The 18,832-nt window shown below is 46.2% G+C and overlaps 1 protein-coding gene across 2 annotated transcripts in view; it reads left to right on the forward strand.

Moving 5' to 3' along the window:
• Positions 1 to 18,832, forward strand: part of LOC119169314 (clotting factor G beta subunit-like) — a 61,329-nt gene that overhangs the window by 42,141 nt on the left and 356 nt on the right. The window contains exons 1-8 of one of the 2 annotated variants that reach the window (XM_037420426.2): positions 3,129 to 3,329; positions 6,576 to 6,779; positions 7,923 to 7,997; positions 9,440 to 9,676; positions 11,158 to 11,252; positions 16,199 to 16,305; positions 16,629 to 16,891; positions 18,391 to 18,563. In XM_037420426.2, coding sequence (XP_037276323.2) covers positions 3,239 to 3,329; positions 6,576 to 6,779; positions 7,923 to 7,997; positions 9,440 to 9,676; positions 11,158 to 11,252; positions 16,199 to 16,305; positions 16,629 to 16,891; positions 18,391 to 18,563 — 1,245 coding nt within the window. In that variant the 5' untranslated portion in view covers positions 3,129 to 3,238. Of the gene's footprint in view, positions 1 to 3,128; positions 3,330 to 6,575; positions 6,780 to 7,922; positions 7,998 to 9,439; positions 9,677 to 11,157; positions 11,253 to 16,198; positions 16,306 to 16,628; positions 16,892 to 18,390; positions 18,564 to 18,832 lie in introns of those variants that run through there. The other variant, XM_075878660.1, reaches the window with a different exon arrangement.

Genomic DNA, 18,832 nt, shown 5'->3' on the forward strand with positions numbered 1-18,832 from the left:
TCAACGTAAGACCTTGCCTTCGACGGTAAACAAGATATATACACCTTTTCACAGGAGGAAAAAAAAAAAACACCGTCATGATAGGCAACGCGCGGAGGTACAAAGGCTGCTGTCATAACCTCGGCAGTACATCCTTAGGGATGGCGGAGCCCAAGTAGCCGTTTTTTAAAAGGTCTATATGCACAGGCTATTTCCCGACGCCCTTCGCTAGACCTGCAGCGAGCGAACTCATGAAAGATGTGGTTCTCATTTGTTGTTAACCAATGCGGAAATAGGGAGCCTTTATGTGCGCACGCTACAGAGACGCGCGCACATGAAGGCTCCCTTCTCAGACAGTGCGCAAAGTGTTTCAGTGGGCCTAACTATTCTTGAGGCAGCTACATATACATGGTATAGGTCAGCTGAAAACATGAATGGGCGGTAGTGTAACAATTTCCTTTTGTTAAAATTTTGTATAAACACAGAAGCAGCCGAAACAGAGAGATGTAACACATGCTTGCATTCAGCTTGCACTGAAATCTTTCGACACACGCACGTTGTATGTCGTATGTGTTTACTTTAGGCACGCGGCTTCACAACTCGCATTGTTTACTGGCCCATTGTAATTACTAACACCTTTTTTTCGGGTTAGATACAAAGACGAGATTGGTGGTGGTGGTAACAACTTGTTAATAATAATAACTTCGGCAAACTCGCGGCCTGCATGCGCCTAGGCCGACCGCGAGAAGGATAGGAGTCTCGGAGGCCCTGTTATCTTGTTATGGTAGCCTAACCCTGTCTCCTCACCACCTCACGGGCTTGCTGGATGATCCACAGTTTATCCTGAAGGTTGGAGATGCGCAGCGTGGCCGTCCACTGCGCCGCAGCTTCACATGGAGAGACTGCATTTTCTGCTGCTGAAGTTTCACATTCCCAGAAAATGAGCCAATGAGTGATGCGCGAGTCCAGCCGCACACTTTGCAAGTATCATCTGAATAGACGTCCGGATATATCCTCCTAAAATAAACGGGGTTGGGTGTCTACATTTTTTTTTTCACTGAGGCACCCCGTGTGCAGTCAGCATGTGTTTAAATGTAACCGCGCAATAGCATCTCTGTATTTCACAATCTTCGTCCTGATTTGAATCACTATGAAGATCAGTATCGATATGTTTCTCGCATCCTGACTCTATATATATTTGAAAATCCGCTTCAGAAATTGTAAGATATATGAGATGTGGGAGATACGTTGTTTCGAATGGGAGTGTTCGGTGACATTTTGTTCACCCTCCGCTTCATCTTCCTTCACTGCCCTTGCTGGTGAAAATTTTGCAACTGCGGTTCTCTAGCTGCGCCGAGTTTGAGCTCCCTGGTGTATATGAAGGCAAAGGTGCCATAAACATGGCGAACATTGTATGTTCTTGTACTTTCTACCATAATTTTATTCTTACCACAAAATGCGCAACATAGTACGAGACAATATACAGGGGCAAAAGATACCTTTAATGTACATTGTAGTCCCTCTATTTCTATATTTCGTGCATGTAATGATTCGTTAGATCTGGCATCAGGTGGTCCTTCCGGGTGAACGACCTTGTTTCCTAGGCTCTCTAATATAATAAAGATATCTGGGCTTTTACGTCCCAAAACCACTAAATGATTAATAAGGGGGGCGTCGGGGAGGGGTCGGGAAATCTCGACTATCTGGCATTGCACGGTACGCGAGCCTCTACTTTTTCGCCCCCACCGACGTGTGACATGTGACCACCAAGGCCGGGATCGAATGCGCGACTTTCGAGTCGGAAGCCGAGAAACGTAACCACTAATCCACCGTGGCGGACTCCTCACAATTCTGCTTAAGTTCCAACGTATTCTTGGTTTGATAAGTCACAAGTCGTATTTACTACAAGGAAAGTGCCGGAATTCACCTATCCAACGACACACACACACACACAAACACACACACACACACACACACACACACGCGCGCGCGCGCGCACACGCACGCACACGCACGCACGCACACGCGCGCACGCACACACACCGCGCACACGCACGCACACGCGCACACGCGCACACGCACACACGCGCACACGCACACACGCGCACACGCACACACGCGCACACGCACACACGCGCACACGCACACACGCGCACACACACCGCGCGCACACACACACACCGCACACACACCGCACACACACCGCACACACACCGCACACACACACACCGCACACACACCGCACACACACACACACACACACACACACACACACACACACACACACACACACACACACACACACACACACGCACGCACACACGCACAGAGAGAGAGAGAGAGAGAGAGAGAGAGAGAGAGAGGCATAAACCATTTCCTTTCATCTTTGAGCGTCTTACCACGAAGTCTACTAGATTGCTTCGAGCTGCAAAAGTTTCGCCTCAAGCAACGAATGCGATGTCGAAGGAATTCCACACATTTGGCACCTGTTTCCAAAACGCCGAGCTCGTCGGAAATTGCTCTCGTTTCGCCAACACATTCGCATGTTTCACAAACTGCGTAGTGCCTAATAGTGACGACGTAACACTCTCAACTCCGAAGTCGACCAATTTAAATGTAAGCGCATGTGCCGCACGTGCACACTTTTCTATGACGCTTATTGGTAGGTGTTCTGTGACACTTATGTGACCCGCGTTTGGCGTAAATGTGCACGCGGCGGCGCAATCTGTATGCAGTGCAGGAGGACAAGAAAACTTGGCAGAGGACGCTCGTTGCGCAATATTATAAAAAGCACGGCTCCGCGGCTTCCACGAATCGCACGCGTCACGAATCGTCCGAACGCCTTTTACCAGAAAACGCGTCAGCGCGATGTCCATTCTCGTTGCACGATTCACGCACAAGGGCCCTGAAAACGACTCCTTAACAATTCCCTGGCTTCGTGCCACGCAGGAATACTATTACACACGTCTTTGGTTTATACGGTCGGCGTTCACTATTAACCCGTTTCTTTTTGTTTGGCATTCATCCACGTGCGAGAGTACATCCAGTGGTTTCTTCGCGGGAAGCTGTGGTCGACGTCGATTGCTCATCGCTGGTGTAAGTTCCTTCTCGGAAAAAAAAAAAAAAAAAAAAGGCGGGAGTGCATGTCGACCGGTTTGACGCATTCGCGCGGCGACTACGCGCAGCGCGCGGTTCCCCCGCAGCGGTAAACAGTGCCGGCTCGGCGTGCGTTATCCTCGTGCTGTGTCCTGCTGGGGCCATGCCGTCGACGTCGCCCGCCAGAGCAGCGACCGTGGCGGCCACGATGGTTTTGATCTGGCTAGCGACTGCAGCAGACGCCGCGGAGAGAGGTGGGTGACCCGTGTGTGTACGTCTGCTTTTGCAAGCATGTCACGTCATCGTTCGCGTGCGTGCACCGCTGTAACGACAACAACTCGATGACTTAACGCCTCCCACCGCAATTTATGCAGCAGAGACTTGTGTTCTTAGCGCAACGTTTCTTGAAATACCCGAGACTGCTTGTTGTGGCACCATCCGAGAATATTTTTTTCAGTCACAATGGCTCAACCCAAGAAACAGAGTTCGAAGTTGTGGCAACATGAAAACATAAAATCGCTTCTTTATTAAGCTTTGCGGATATCTGCGCCCTGTCAAGTGTGTATTATCTGTACCCTAGGGCATGGTTTCTATTTTTTTCGCGGTTTAATTTTTACATTGCCACTTGTGTTTGTGTCCCAGATACCGGTCGTACTGACACCTCTCAATGTTCCTCGCTAAGCAATAAACGCGTGTCTAAGTAATGTCTATAGGTGGAACAAGCGATTCTTATTGCTCCAGGATGCGCCGCTCTTTCACAAAGTAATGTAACCGCGAGGTATGCGGAACACCGCCACGTTTTATTCAAATTTATTGATGTCAATAAACGTGAACACAGGTGAATCAACGCCAGCAAGAATAAACATCGTATCCAGTTTGATGTCCTTTGTCGCTGTGTAACCGCTTGCGCAAGTATGTAGGTATGTCACACAATTAGTCCCTCTACTAGCCAGTTAGGCTATGGGACCAAACAAGTGTTTGCGAAGTGTTTTGTTACATGGATGTGAAAGTTACAATAATAAAAAAAAGCCAACTTCACGCGTCAAAAAAAAAAAAAGAGTGGAAATCGTTTTAAGTGCGCGTGGTCCCACCGGCGTTATAATGCCGGCCCTCACCGACGCATATACACATCTCTCTGCAAATTATGTACTATTTGAAGATTCGCAAACAAAATGACTCAGCCGTCCATGAACTGCATAGCCTTCTACGCGTCCTGTTTTACAGTGGAATGGAAAGTTGGGCGAGTTGGAATGCTTGCATGACTGCTCATTGAGATGAACGGGTGCCAACCCATAAGCACAACCGCACACTCGCTGCTTCATTTTTTCCCCTCATGGAATCAATATCGCTCTGGACTATTCTCATAAAGTTTCCTTGTTCACATGTTGATAGTCTGTTGTGAAAACATTAAATTATTCCGGAACGGAGGTATCTGATTAGTGTTGGAATTTTTAATATTAGAGTCCGCTTGGCACTCTCAACTGTACGTAATTCCTCTGAATAACTTCTTGAGATAAATGAGTGAAAATCAAGCAACAAGGAAAACAAGAAAGGAGACCTGGACAAGTGCTCAACCTCGACTCTTTTCTTGCGTTTGTTTTCGTTTTATTTGGGTTATTGTATCTCAATGAACAATAACGTTGCGGCAAAATGTCTTCGGTTGTTTGCAAGTGGGCAGTCATCATCCCCTTTTTACGCCAACAGATTCAGAACTGTACAGAATATTTCACCGCGCAGCCTATATATGTCAACTAGCACGTACATTCATGTTTGCAGCACTTACGCCGGCACGAACAGGAGCAGCCTCGCGCCACAAGAAATCTTGAGTGATAGATTCACTATAGTGATGAATGGATGAACTCCGGTCTTCTTCAGAACATAATGCACCATAATCTATTTCTCAGAACGCGTGAACTCCGACAAGAACTGGCAGCGTATGCAACACGAGTTCACTTACGCTGTACTGTGCACCTTTCGTGGCTGTCGGTAGTCCTTTTCGGGCACTCTGATGTGAGTCGCTGGAACTTCACTGCTGGCATCAACACTTTCGCGTTCATTCACGAGTGTGGTGTGCATCACAACGCAACAGAACCTACCAGCCTTCTGTAGGGGGGCAATCACAAACGCGAGACGTTTCGCGCGCAGAGTAAGATACTGTGCAAGCGCGACCTTAGCGGCACCTGAAGGGAAGCGGAGGAAATGTATACCCGTGAATCTCTCCGCTATACAGGGTAGAAATGAGCGCCAGTGTTTAAGGTGGAACATTACCAGCCGACATGTATCGCCACTAAAATTTACGGTCCATTCCAAGCTGACGAAAATTACCTTTCCGGAAAATCTTTCTCTCGTAGATTTTGGTTTCAAGTCTATAGTAGGGGCACGGACAAAATTAATGTTGTACATATTTCTACCGTTATCGGAAAAATGACGGTCGTGAGAAGTAGTCACAGCATATCCGCGTAAGTTGACATTGAAGATATGCTCTACTCGAAGGCATTCGGTTCACTTTTTGAATACGTTCACCTCAGAAGCTCTATATAAGCCTACATTTTTGCCAGGTGGGCCCATTAGTTTCTGCCAAAATTTACGGCGCTCGCATTTACATATTCAGCTTGTGCGCAGGTGATCGTCTTATCTGTGTTGCAGGCTTGCCGCACCTACTGTGATAGATAGCAGCGTTGTAGAATTAGGCGAACGTTTTTTTTTAAACCCACAATTATTAATTTGGTGGCTGGACTGACGTACGATGTCGCATGCTGTCGTGGTATGCTGTCGTAGCTTGTCGTAACGCAGGCAAAACTACGAATGGCCATATGGAGCACTCGCTCGCGCAGAAGGGGGAGAGAGAGATATAAAATTTATTAGCCCCCGTTTAGAATAAGGGGGGAGAAGGCTTCAGCCTCGGCCCGCATTAGGCGGCCTAGTCGTCGGCCGGAATCCCTTGGGATTCGGCGGTGGAAGGGGGGTGGTGGAATTTAGATATTAGGAGACACCCCCTCCCCCATACCCCCAAGTGCAAGATTTCCGTTCAATGAAGCTCTGAGCTAGACCGACCGGGCAGTGTCTTATCGCGGTGTCTTGTCGTTTCACGTTGCCACATTGTAGCCTAGATATATAAATGCATGACCGTCATTGTTGCAATAGAACTGTTGCGCACGTATATAAATATCGAATCTGCCTTTTTCACGATGCCACGCTGCATGCCCTCTTGAAGGGTAGCCGAGGGTGGGAGAGGAAATGGGAAAAGGTGGATCCCTGGCATGAAGGATTGAAAACGTTTGGAGGGAGTACCGCACAACCCGCTATGAATATAAATAAATAAATAAATAAATAAATAAATAAATAAATAAATAAATATTAAACCAGGCACGCAGACGCAGAGATTCATGACCCCCCATGTTTTAGACAAAGTGAATGTTACGGAATATGTTGCTGAATAGGCTTATTTACGGCGCGGTATTTCCGCATACACATTGAATCGTCTGACGAAACGCTCGCAGTGAGAAGAGAGTCGTGCCGAGCGAAGCACCTGGTCCGGGTGGACGAGACGACGGAGGGCCGCTGCATGCCGTTGCACGAGTGCCTCGAGTCCCTGAAGGACGTGGGAAGACTCAAGTTCCCCTTGTTCTGTGGCGTGCGCGGCCTGCTGCCCATCGTGTGCTGCCCAAACAAGGATCCTCCTCCGACGCCGGTCCGTCGACCAGGTTTGTTTTCCGTAATGTGGCGCGCATGCTGACCAACAACGTCACTTAATGTACACGCAAACCTCGATATAACGAAGCCTAATGTAACGAAGTATCAGTTATAACAAAGTAAATTAAGAGTAGGCTTGCAATATATACATAATAGTAGGAATATACCTTTATAACAAAATTTGGATATAACGAACTTATTTGCGTGTCAGATGCCTTGCGGGCAGTAACAACCATCCAAATTTGCATAAAAGTGACATTGGCTTTCGAGATCTCAGCCCTATGTCTCAAGTCGACTGTTCTAGTGAATGGGATACCTTCCTTTTTTCGCTTTTTTAGCTTATCTTGAACAAGAAATGGTGCCGTGTTTCTGTCGCCGTTTTTTCAGCCGCTGTTTCACACACACACACACACACGCACGCACACGCGCGCACACACGCGCACGCACACGCACACACGCACGCGCACGCACGCGCACACACGCACGCGCACGCACGCGCACACACGCGCACGCACGCGCACACACGCGCACGCACACGCACGCGCACGCACGCACGCGCACGCACAAATACAAAAGCGTGACTGCTGAACTGCAGGTTGCGGCATCAAATCGTGGTCGCGGCATGTAGAATTTTCGGTGGAGGCGAAAATGCTAAACGCCCGTGTGCTTAGATTTAGGTGCACGGTATAGAACCCTGAGTTGTCGAAATTTCTAGAGCTCTTCACTGCGCTCCTCTCATAATCATGTCGTGATTTCGGGGATTCAACCCCAACAATGATGAAACTACGCGAGTTTATAGAAGCGCTATCTAACCGTCTAAGCATGTTTTTCAGCGAGAACTTATTACATTTACTCGCGAATATCATCATGTTATTTTCTGTGCTGCATCGGTTACTGAATAAATACCGTTATATTAGATCACACGAGTTTAGTTTATTAATAGTTTTTTATTTTTTGTGCTATAACGTGTTTATCTGTATATCACAAAGCACAGCCGCTAGTCAGCATTATGTTTCATAAAAAAATATGTCTCTTGAAAGAAAAGCAGTATCAGTGCTTTATACGTATTTCGGTACGCACGACAATGAATAGGTAAATATGAAACGCTCCGAACAGTTACATATTGTTCCAATGAATGTTCCATTTGCCTGCAGCAACTCCTGCACCTTCTCCTCTACCGGTGCTCACCACGGGCCGTACTCAGCCAGTCGTCAGAGAACCACCTGCAGGTATTGTGCGAACTGCTTATCTCCCTAAATATCATTGCAGGAAAGAAGCGTACGCTGAAGGACTTGTTTTCTTTGTTAGACAAAATACTAATAAGGTATAAGCGACAATCACACCAGGGAAAGTACAGGGCGTGTAATATGAGGTAAGTGTTATGTAAATGTGAAGAAAGAAAAGTGGATGAAAAGATAACTTGCCGTGGGAAGGAGCCGAACCACTTTGCTTTCTTCCCGTTTGCATCACAATTCCTTGTATTAGCATTCCCTATACTTTCCTTGGCACGATTGTCTGTTAGATCGCATCAATATTTTGTCTAACAAGTAAACCGGGCCCTTAAGTGTACATTTCTTTCGTTCATTTCATAGCGAGGGTCTCGTTCTTGCAGACTTGCTGCCTTCAAGTAGTATATGAGGGATTATTGGTCTGCTGCCAGCTCGTTATAAAAACACGTACTACGTGACGCCAAACAGGCAGTAAAAGAGTTTCACACTCGCCTTCATGGCTAAAGAAGAGGCTGACTGACAATCCCACGTTTAATTCTCATATATACCCAGTAAAGTAGATGGTGGAAAGCCGCCATGGTAGATCACTGAACGCATTTTTCGAAGGTTGCAAGTTTGGTTGCTCGTGTATATTTGTGTGCGCGCGCGCATGTGCATAGTCAAGTGTGTGTGATGTACAAACGCGTGTGGTATCGACTGGCCTAACCAAGTGGGAAGGAGCATATGTGGGTCCATTAGCCTCCCCCCCCCCCCTCCTTCCTTAAAATTTTTTTTTCCATCTTGCAGGTGTAGATAAACACGCACACATGCAAACGCAGGCTTGAACGCACGTAAAGTATAATCGACACCCCCACCCACCCAAATATCCTTCGAAAAAAATCTGGCCACATCGACGTTATCGACTTAGCGCGTGAAGGCAGGCGCCAACAGTATAGGCAATTTCACTGTTCACAAACACACACCCTTGATGACTTCCGGCTTCATCCGCCAATGTGCTGGAATACTATAGGTGTGCAAGAAGAGCGTTAGAAAATAGCCCGCTGATTTTCTACACTTTCCTTCCATCCTTTGGCAATATATATTCAAACAAATGTTCTTTTGAACTACATAAAAACTACAAGAGATCGCCTTGAACATCGCGGATGTTTTTTTTTTATCTGATGAACTAATACAAGACTTTCCTTGCTATTTTAAAAAACGTGAAAACGACCTCTCAGTTTCCAAGTTACAAGTTGGTAAATATAATGACCGGAAGTTTATTCTTTTTTTTTGGGGGGGGGGGGCGGGGGGCACAACGCTTCAAATCTTGAAACCGTCTATACGAGTTCTATGGCTTACAATGCAGAACGTGAACCAGACTAAAGCAAGTTTTCGCGTAGGTTTACCTGCCAAGTTTTCAGCATCTTCGTGCGTCAACGTTTGCCGAAACTTTCGCGCCGCAGGAACCCCGTGCACGGTGTCGGAGTCCGGGCAGCCGGGCACGTGCGTTCCCCTGGATAGTTGCGAGCCACTGCAGGAGCAGGTTCGCCGGAAGAAGTTCCCGTCGCTGTGCGACCTCAGAGAAGGCGTCGCGCACGCCTGCTGCCCGCGAGCTCAGCCGCAGGTGTCCACCATGACCGCGAGACCCGCTCTGGAGAGAGCTGTAAAGATCGCCGGACTCAAGTACGAGAACGGGAAATGTACGTCTCGACGCCCGGTGACGGGGATGCGTACATTGCAATGATTGCTCGGGTTTTTACGCCCCAAGGGCGGCTTATACATTGTCGAGAGTTTCTATTGAATGGGCGAGTTATTGATTCATTGTGTATAACACAGCGTGCGATCACACGCAAGAAGGTGACGTCGTAGAAGAAAAAGAAGCTTGCAACTAACCTGGAATGTCTCCTCAGCTGTGTTTTGAATACAAAGCAACAAAAATATTACCATGTTAGTCCATCTTTGTCTATTCAGATCCTTGGTTTTTAATTCGTCGTTATTGCTAGCAGGAAGCTTAGATGGTGTTACAGCTTGCTCGGAAGTTTGTTAATTCATATGAAGTTTTATTTTTAAACTAATGTCCCAGCCTGGCTTTAGTTTCACATTCCATTAGTTTAAGCATCCTGCAGCCCGGTTCTTGGCCCATCCCTCTTTGCGTGTGAGCGCCATTCATACGTGGTCATCGTCATCATCATCATCATCATCATCATCACCATCAAGCGGTAGAGGTACACGTGCTCCTGCGTAAGCACACCAATCGTTGCACTTTCACGGCTTGAGCTTGATTTGCTTGGTCCGGTTCCAGGGCAATCGTGGATACGTGCTAAAAGTCACTTGACATGACGATGTTTTGTTTAGGCTTGTACTTATCGTTTCCTGTATTTTAATATACAATACTGGCTCCGTGTCATATGCCGTCATGAACCAAACACGAGGACTCGTCCAAGCCTCTAATCTCCAGCTTGTTCCCCTCGTTCTGTTGTGTGGTGGTGTTTAAATAAAGTCCCCCTTTTCCGCCCTCTTTTCCCGAATAAATGTAAAGAAAGAGCTTGAAGAGATGAGGCAAAATATAATAAGATTCGGAAAAGAAAAGTAATCAAGGGTGGCATATACAGGATGGCATTATTAATTAATTATTTAAATAATTAGTTATTTTGGTATCTGAACACCCTGCAGAAGCGAACGAAAAAAAAAACAAGTGAAAGAAAACGTGCGAATGTTGATAGAGAAATGTTACAAGGTACTTTTTCTTAGTCGATCTTCAACCGATAGAGATCAGTTATGGGACAGGAGCAGCATTGAGAAGGTTGTTCCGTACGACGCCTGTTTAATTAAGCGACGAAATAATGATAGCACAAGTTCGTACGAAAAGGTTGGGAAGCTACCTCTCGGCAATGACAGGTCCTGGCACATATGTAACGAATTATAACCTTTTTTTATATTTCATTTTCGCTTCGGCAATTAATTAACGTTTAATTAGCATGAACACACGATCGATCAACCATATATTCTTATGGTATCGATGTCAGTTTTTCTTTGTGTTAAAATTACGACGCTTAGAGGCTGCTACCTCGAAACCATGAAGTTTGTAACTTAGAACACAATCAAAGCAACTGCAGTGAAGTACTGCAGCCTATTATAGAAAATATGGCATCGCCAATTCAAGGTTCTTTATTTGTTTCAGACTGTGGCAAGACTCCCAGTAAACCTGGTCACATCCACTTCAGACCAGTCGTGAAGGGAGGAAAGGACGCCGAACTTGGTTCCTATCCGTTTATGGTAAGCAGTTCTTGCAACTCAACGTTTTAGATATGAACAACTACACTTCGTTTGCAGCCCTCATTTGATAGCGGTACAAGTGACGTTACTTCAATGAGCTTGTTGGATTAATTTCATTATTGAATGCAGGAGAAAGGGAGAGTTGGGCTTTATATAGTTGGATTGCCTTCATATATATTGGAGCAACACAGAGACAAACAGCGAAGAAAGACTGAAGACACAGCGCTCGCGTTGTTTAGTCTTTCTCGTGCTTCGTCTCTGCGCTGTTCGAATATGAATTATTGAATGCTTTTTCTCCATGACAACGCTGGTTTATAGAAAACCGTACCAAACTCACGCAACGAATTCAACCACCATGCACTCAAGATAGCGTCTTCATAGGCAAATCTCACGCTACTTTGTAAGCGGCGTTATACCGGGACAGATAATTACAAATTTACAACGCATACTATTATCGTTAATGCAGCCAGAGCACATTGGTGCAGCTACAAGATGAACACTATGCTGTGGATACTGGAATAAGCCAAGAAAAAAACTGAAAATATAGCAGCGGAATATATATTATTGAACGTTCGTGCGAAAGCATTATTTCAAAATTCAGCTGTTTGGGATGCTGTTCTGAAAGCAATGAAATGATTAAATTCCCATGAAGCGCCGCCCCTGGTAGCCTTTTTCTTGAACAGTGAAGTATATAGCTTAAAAAAGGGGGTGTCTCAGACGGGCGTAGACAGAAACATTTTTTTTTTTTGAGGGGGGGAGGGGGCGTCCCCCACGTTTGAAGGAAAGATGGAGGCAGGCAAATTGTCATCCCTAGATTTTCCCCTGTTCTTTTTTTATGTAAACTAGAAAATCTAGGAACTCTAAGCGAAGTTAGCGTGGAGCAATGCACAGATGCACCAGGGGTCGCTAGGCAGCACGAGGTGACGTCACCGCTCCGCGAGCTTTTCAGCCACGACGGACGGACTAACGCTCGTCTTCAACAGCTCCACTGTTGAAGACAAATAAGTTCGTCTTTAGCAACTCCTGCTAATGACGCGGTTTGTTTACAGTAGGAGAGCTTGCCGTCATTGTAAATGCTCTGTGGTCCCAGTTTACTAGGCTTACTGGTTAGCACGAATTTAAGCTGGAATAATACTACTCGCTACGTGGTGGCACCGATTGCTATACCAGTATAAAGCATCGTTTATTTTCATGGGAAGCAGTTTACTCATGCCCTGTGTTTGCTGGGCTGCTCTCGTTCTACACAGGGAAGTAAGAACGCGCTCTCGGTGAGAAACATCCTTATTCCTACTCTGTGTTTACGTGACCATGTGCTTTGCGAAGCCACCTTGAAAGTCTCGTACGCGAAGCTTCCTATGCGAGGGTGTCGCCGTCTCCTTTCGAGGTCACGCCGCGAGACGTCTGTAGAAAATGGCAGTTTTGGTGAAAAGAACAGAAAAAAAACAACACCAGAAGTGAAATGACGTCGGGTGTTCTGTTTCGCGCACACTTGTTTATCCCGCTTAAGCACTGCGTACGAATACAGGCTGCAGCAGCCTCTTTTGGTGGTGAAGAATTCTACGAACAGCGAATTACCGACCAATTCACTCTACGCTGAGGCTGATTGCTCCCTATACCCGGCGACAACTTTCTGTGGCAGCACGGCCAAGGCTACGTGGGCGGAGCCTATGCACATGTGCTACTGCGCCAAGTAGTCCGACCGCTTCGACGGGTGTTTCGGTTTCGATTTCACCAGCGCAGTCCGCGTCAGCGCATTCCCACAACGGTGCCATGTGAAAATGCGGTGAATTACGATCTGCGCGCAAGCACCATCGAGCTTAATCACGCGTGAATGGCGTTCATCGAAGGCATATACACATGTATATCTATCTAATTTGCAAGAGTGATATAACTGTTCATAAAATTTATTTTATTTGCAGCAGTATTTGAAAAAAAATTTATGGATTCGGCAATAAGTACTCAATTTGATGTTCATCTCGTCCGCAAAAGACACAGGCTGTGTCTAAACGCAGCGCGACGACTTGTAATGCGATCTTTTACTGCGAAAGAATATAGCAAAGCGTAAAGCCCTCTACGAGAACAGACTCTATTTGTAACGAATGTCGGCGCACTTTTATTGTGAGAAAAACATTAAAGGGACCAATAAACTCAGGATAGGGTGGATTGCAAATCGTTGGGAGAGGCCTTCGTCCTGCAGTGGACTTAAACAGGCTAATGATGATGATGAAGCAATTTTTAAGGTGCCCGTTTTCTTTACTTCAACGGAAATATCTGTGACAGTGCCCAATCATGCAATGGAAACGGGGAAAACGCCGTGGAACATTTTTTATGAGAATATTTTATGAGGTTAAAAGCAGGTATTCGGTTGGTATTCGGTATATTCTGGCCAGTTGTCGGTCCCTTTAAAACGACATGTGCACAGGTACAGAACACAATATTATGGTTTACATTCACTGTGTTTACATTCACGACTTTTTTTTTTTTTATAGAGCATTCGCACCCGCTGTCATTACTCTTTTTCGCTATATAAGCACTTTTATCCAGAAAGCTGGCTGGACAGAGGTATTCGCTTCTGTGTCGAGAAAAGTCACAACTGCCCCACGCTGTTTTATAACAGGGTATTTTAGGTTGTAGCACAATTCCAGTTGTGCCAGTCCTACTTGCTTGCTCCCTGTTTACAACAATGGTGAAGAAGCCTTATTTCTGAGGCTGAGTGTTTTTCAGGGAAATAGTGATTGATTAATTAATTTTTTGGTTGATTGATTGAATGAGTGAGTGAGTTAATAAAATTTATTGCATGATCCGGCATGTTTGTGGTCTAGGCTAGACCACACAGATAGGTACAGGAGACCTGGTCTCCGTATAGACTCCCTGACCTGCTGGGTAGCCCATTTTTGGTCTTGGACCTCCGAGCTGAGCAGCAATAGCCGTCACCGTTCCGGAGCGCCTTAGCAGAACATAATTTAGGACGTTCCCACAATATATTCTTATAAGAATCCCTTTCTGTTTTGCATATTTTTCATTAATTGTCTGGGTATACGTGGGGGTAGCTCGGGAGGATGTGCACAGTGGTTTGGTTGGAGTTTGTTGCTGTCGGTATTCAGATACTTGTTGCCTGTCTTGACACGGGTGAGGTACCGGGAAGACGCACCTTGCTTCTATGTTGTGTTGTGTGTATTTTGTGTAGCACGTAAATCGGTCTCCATGTGGTACGTAAGTAGCGCCAGGCACAATCACCGAGCTAGGGTGCCTAACCGAGTGGTCTGTTCGGGTTGCGCGGCGGGTTAATTCTCGCAACAACTCGTCGTTTGAATCGGATGTATCAGTCTCTGTGTGCGCCGGGAACGATACGAGGTATTTGGGTTCATCTACTTTGTGAAGTTCTTGGCTACTAACGAGGATTCTGAAGGCTTGTTGTGAAATCTGTCCCTGCGTGAAATTTCTGATAGCTACTGGCGAAGAACTCAGTATGAAACTGTGTTTATTGAAGGTTATATTCATAGCTACAGCTACCTCCTCAGCCTATTCTATCTTGTTTGTTATGACAGTTCACGCGTTAATACACATTCCTCACTTGTCAATCACGACAGCAGTGTGAACCTTGCGTTCAAGGTATGGGTTATAACATCTACAAAAGGAGATTTATATTTCGTGCCGTCTGCTTTGAGCAGTGCTTTTGCTCGGTGTCTTCTGCGGTCCGCGTTGATAATGGGGGGGGGGGGGGGGTGTTTTTTTTGTATCGGGTTGGCGATGATCTTAGCTCTTATTGTATTAGAAACGTCATGGTTGATCCCATGTTGTGCATATGGTACATGATTGTCAGGGGCATAGTCATCCAGAAATTTTTCCTCAGGAGTGCCGCGGGGGGGGGGGGGGTTGCACCGCCAACTTTATTGTATGTACTCACACAAAATAGAAAATCTTTTAGGGGTAGTTTGAACCCCATACTCACCCACTGACTATGCCAGTGGTCTTCCTGTTGTGCATTTGATCTTTTTGACGACCGGCCTATAGAGATAAGTGTCGGCAATATTGGCCGAGTGAATGCTCTATATTGTTTCCTACTTCAGATATCAGCAGCCATACAAAGATGTGCCCTAAATCCACTTACCATTGTATCTGAGGAATTAGAGCTTCCAAATATGATTGATTGATTGATTGATTGATATGTGGGGTTTAACGTCCCAAAACCACCATATGATAATGAGAGACGCCGTGGTGGAGGGCTCCGGAAATTTCGACCACCTGGGGTTCTTTAACGTGCACCCAAATCTGAGCACACGGGCCTACATCATTCCCGCCTCCATCGGAAATGCAGCCGCCGCAACCGGGATTCGAACCCGTGACGTGCGGGTCAGCAGCCGAGTACCTTAGCTACTAGACCACCGTGGCGGGGCAGCTTCCAAATATCGACTACAATAAAACTTTAAACGTATTTTTTGTGTTAAAAGACATCACACAGGCTGTTCAGGGCATTCTCTTCGCAGTCACAACAGAAATTATTATTTTATGAATAAAAACATTCATACACCCATAAATTAGTCATAAGCTCGACATATGATTCCACAATCCATACTAAGTGCCTCTGAAACGCTTGATGATCTTTACTGGTGAACGTCTTCGATAACATACCAGGCCAAACCATTTGCGATTCTTGTGCCTATATAGGTTTAATCACGTTCACTTTCCTTGTTACATATTGTAACTAACGGGCAAAGCAGTTGCTATAGCTTGCAGTGAGGAGTGGGCAGGCAGCGCTTGTGTATAGCGAGTATATAGCCATGTTTCCAACAAACCAATACGTTTCGTGTATCGTTTGCATGCCTTTGGTGCTACTTGCCAATGTTTGCGCTTATCGTCTGGAACACCTATTAGAATACTCCGGCGTGGTGCTTTAATGTGGGGCCCATCTTTGCGGAAACATTGATGACTGCATCGTTACGCAGGTGGCCATATTCCGGGACAATGTGAGGGTACTGAACTTCTGGTGCGGAGGAACGTTAATTTTGGGAAGGGTGGTCCTCTCCGCCGCTCACTGCTACTATGACAGTCTGTAAGTATACGATCGTCTTGAGCCTGTCCGCATCAAAGCTATTTCTTGATGCACATGTGGGGAGAATGAGTTAGTACGATCAAAAATTTTCAACGACGTGGACGACGCTTCTTCTTCTTCTTCTTCGTCGTCGTCGTCGTCTGTCACAGAATAGATGTCTTGCATGACTTGGTATATGATATGTACTCCTGTTCTCATCATCAGCATCATCATGTTCTTACATTCACTCCTGTTCTTACATTCACTCTAACCCCTACGGCAAACCCCAACCTCATCGTCACCCAGTCGTATATAATAAATTTCCGTGGTCTTCCTAATCGCAGGCGTGACACACGATACGTAGTCCGCATCGGTGGCGTCAGCATATCGGACGGTAGCACAGAACCGGTCGTGGAGCGCCACGTGGAATCGGTTCACGTGCACCCGGATTACGACGACCGGTTCCACTACAACGACGTGGCGCTTCTCTTCCTCAACCATTCGGCAGTGCAGTACATCAAGAAGCCTGTCGCCTGCCTTCCCGAGCCGAATGCCACGCCCGATGCTGAACACGGTACCGTGCTCGGCTGGGGACACGATGATTTCGGTGAGTGCGCAGTTGTATACGTTCAGCCTGCTGACATTAGCGAGTGGCTGTTCGGGCGAGTTGGTTGGCGTTTAGAGACGTTTTATACTTAAGGCAAACACTTTAGCTGCCTCATCAGATGCGAAAAGGGACCGTTGGCGGCGTCAACACGAGTGATGCGAAATATTGTCGTCATCAGGTGTTGACGTCACCATAATATGACGCCATCATGGGGTCGCATGCCACCAACTTTGTGACGTCGTTGTAAAGTCACTATAAGGCGTCATCACGTGACATAATCACTTGATCAAAGGCGGCCCGGGCCGATCAAGGAGGCACTGCATAACCGCGTGAGGCGCGGTTGCATGCCACCAACTTTGTGACGTCATTGTAACATCACTATAAGGCGTCATCACGTGACATCATCACTTCATCAAAGGCAGCCTAGGCCGATCATAGAGGCACTGTATAACCACGTGTGGTGCAGAATGCTTCCAAGTCCTCCTATCCCGATGGCAGTGACGTAGAAACCTTTGGACGGGATCAATACAACAGACTGAGAAGAAAAAGAGGATACCTTTCACTTTGCAGTCAGGTTAGAAAAATGGAAGTGCCACTGTGCGACATTTAGATAGTGCACGTCAAAGTGATTGAAGGAAGGAAAAACAACAGCAACATCACACACACACACCCCTCTCTTCGGTTCTTTCATTATGTCCTGTCTCCTCCGCTCGGTCTCAGTTGAACTAACTTAACGAAAACCACCGGAAGCGTCCGGAAACGTGACGTTTCACTCGGCAATAAAAAAATCTCGTGACTTACTCTTAAGTAATCTTCGGTTTATTGCGCTTTACGTGCCAATATTATTTATAAACCGAGTTGTTTTTCTATTAACCGAATCATTTCTAAAGTGAGCTCTGAAAACGACACCAAGGAAACGTGAACGTGAAAATTACATATTTTTTAGGATGACTGCCAGTTGGGCGTGTTGGTAAAGGTTCATCGTGAACATATTTTTTACCAACTTTCACCGGTGGGTTATGGCGTATTTCATCTGCATCAGGCTGATATACAAACCTGACAAGCTGTCGAGCTGTACCTTCCTGGTCATGAAGGCGTATGACAGTCAATGCGAGTGTTTGTAATGCCTTCGAACTTGACTGTTCAGTACTTTCCTTTCCATGCATTATACGCTATAATCGCGGTGGAATCTTTCCACGCTGACGTCACCTGCAACGCGAGCGCTGTCTATATGTCATGCTACTTCCTTATACTTCATAGATGCTGTTTCATCTATGCAAGATATGACGTACACGCCATAGTTCTGTGAACTCTACCTCTTCCAGTAAGAAAGAAAAAAAGTTGTACTAGTCAGGATAAACTATTTGTACTTTAGGTGTGCGTTCCCAGGCTTCATCCTAACTTTCTCGCGCGATCCTTTTACTAATGTTCGTGCGCATAAGCTGCGACACCCTCTGACGGTCGTTGTACAAACAGTACTAATTGCAAACCATGTGTAGGAGGACGGCTGCAGACGGTTCTGCAAGAAGCCATGGTACCGCTGGTCGACAACCCGACATGCGAACGTGCCTACACGAAACTGAACTCATTCGAAACCAAGTTTCCTCGCGGCATCAACGGTGACTTCCTCTGTGCCGGGAACATCACGGACGGTGGTGTCGACGCCTGTCAGGTATATACACACTGCCAGCTGTATCTTGTCGCTGGCATTGCTCACTTTCTCAAACAATGCACCCGGCGTCTTACTTAGCGGTCATCGAATTTCCCCAAGAAATAGTACCCGCGAATTTCTCACTATATGCAGTAACTGTACTTATTATCATTGCTACATCGAACACGTTTTAGTCTGCCGTTAATCATCGTCGTCGTCGTTATTGTTGTTGTTGACGTCATCGTCGTCGTTGTACTAGTAGTAGTAGTTGTTGTAGTAGTAGTAGTAGT

This window comes from Rhipicephalus microplus, chromosome 2 (genome assembly GCF_043290135.1).
Source record: "Rhipicephalus microplus isolate Deutch F79 chromosome 2, USDA_Rmic, whole genome shotgun sequence".
Taxonomy (NCBI): domain Eukaryota; kingdom Metazoa; phylum Arthropoda; class Arachnida; order Ixodida; family Ixodidae; genus Rhipicephalus; species Rhipicephalus microplus.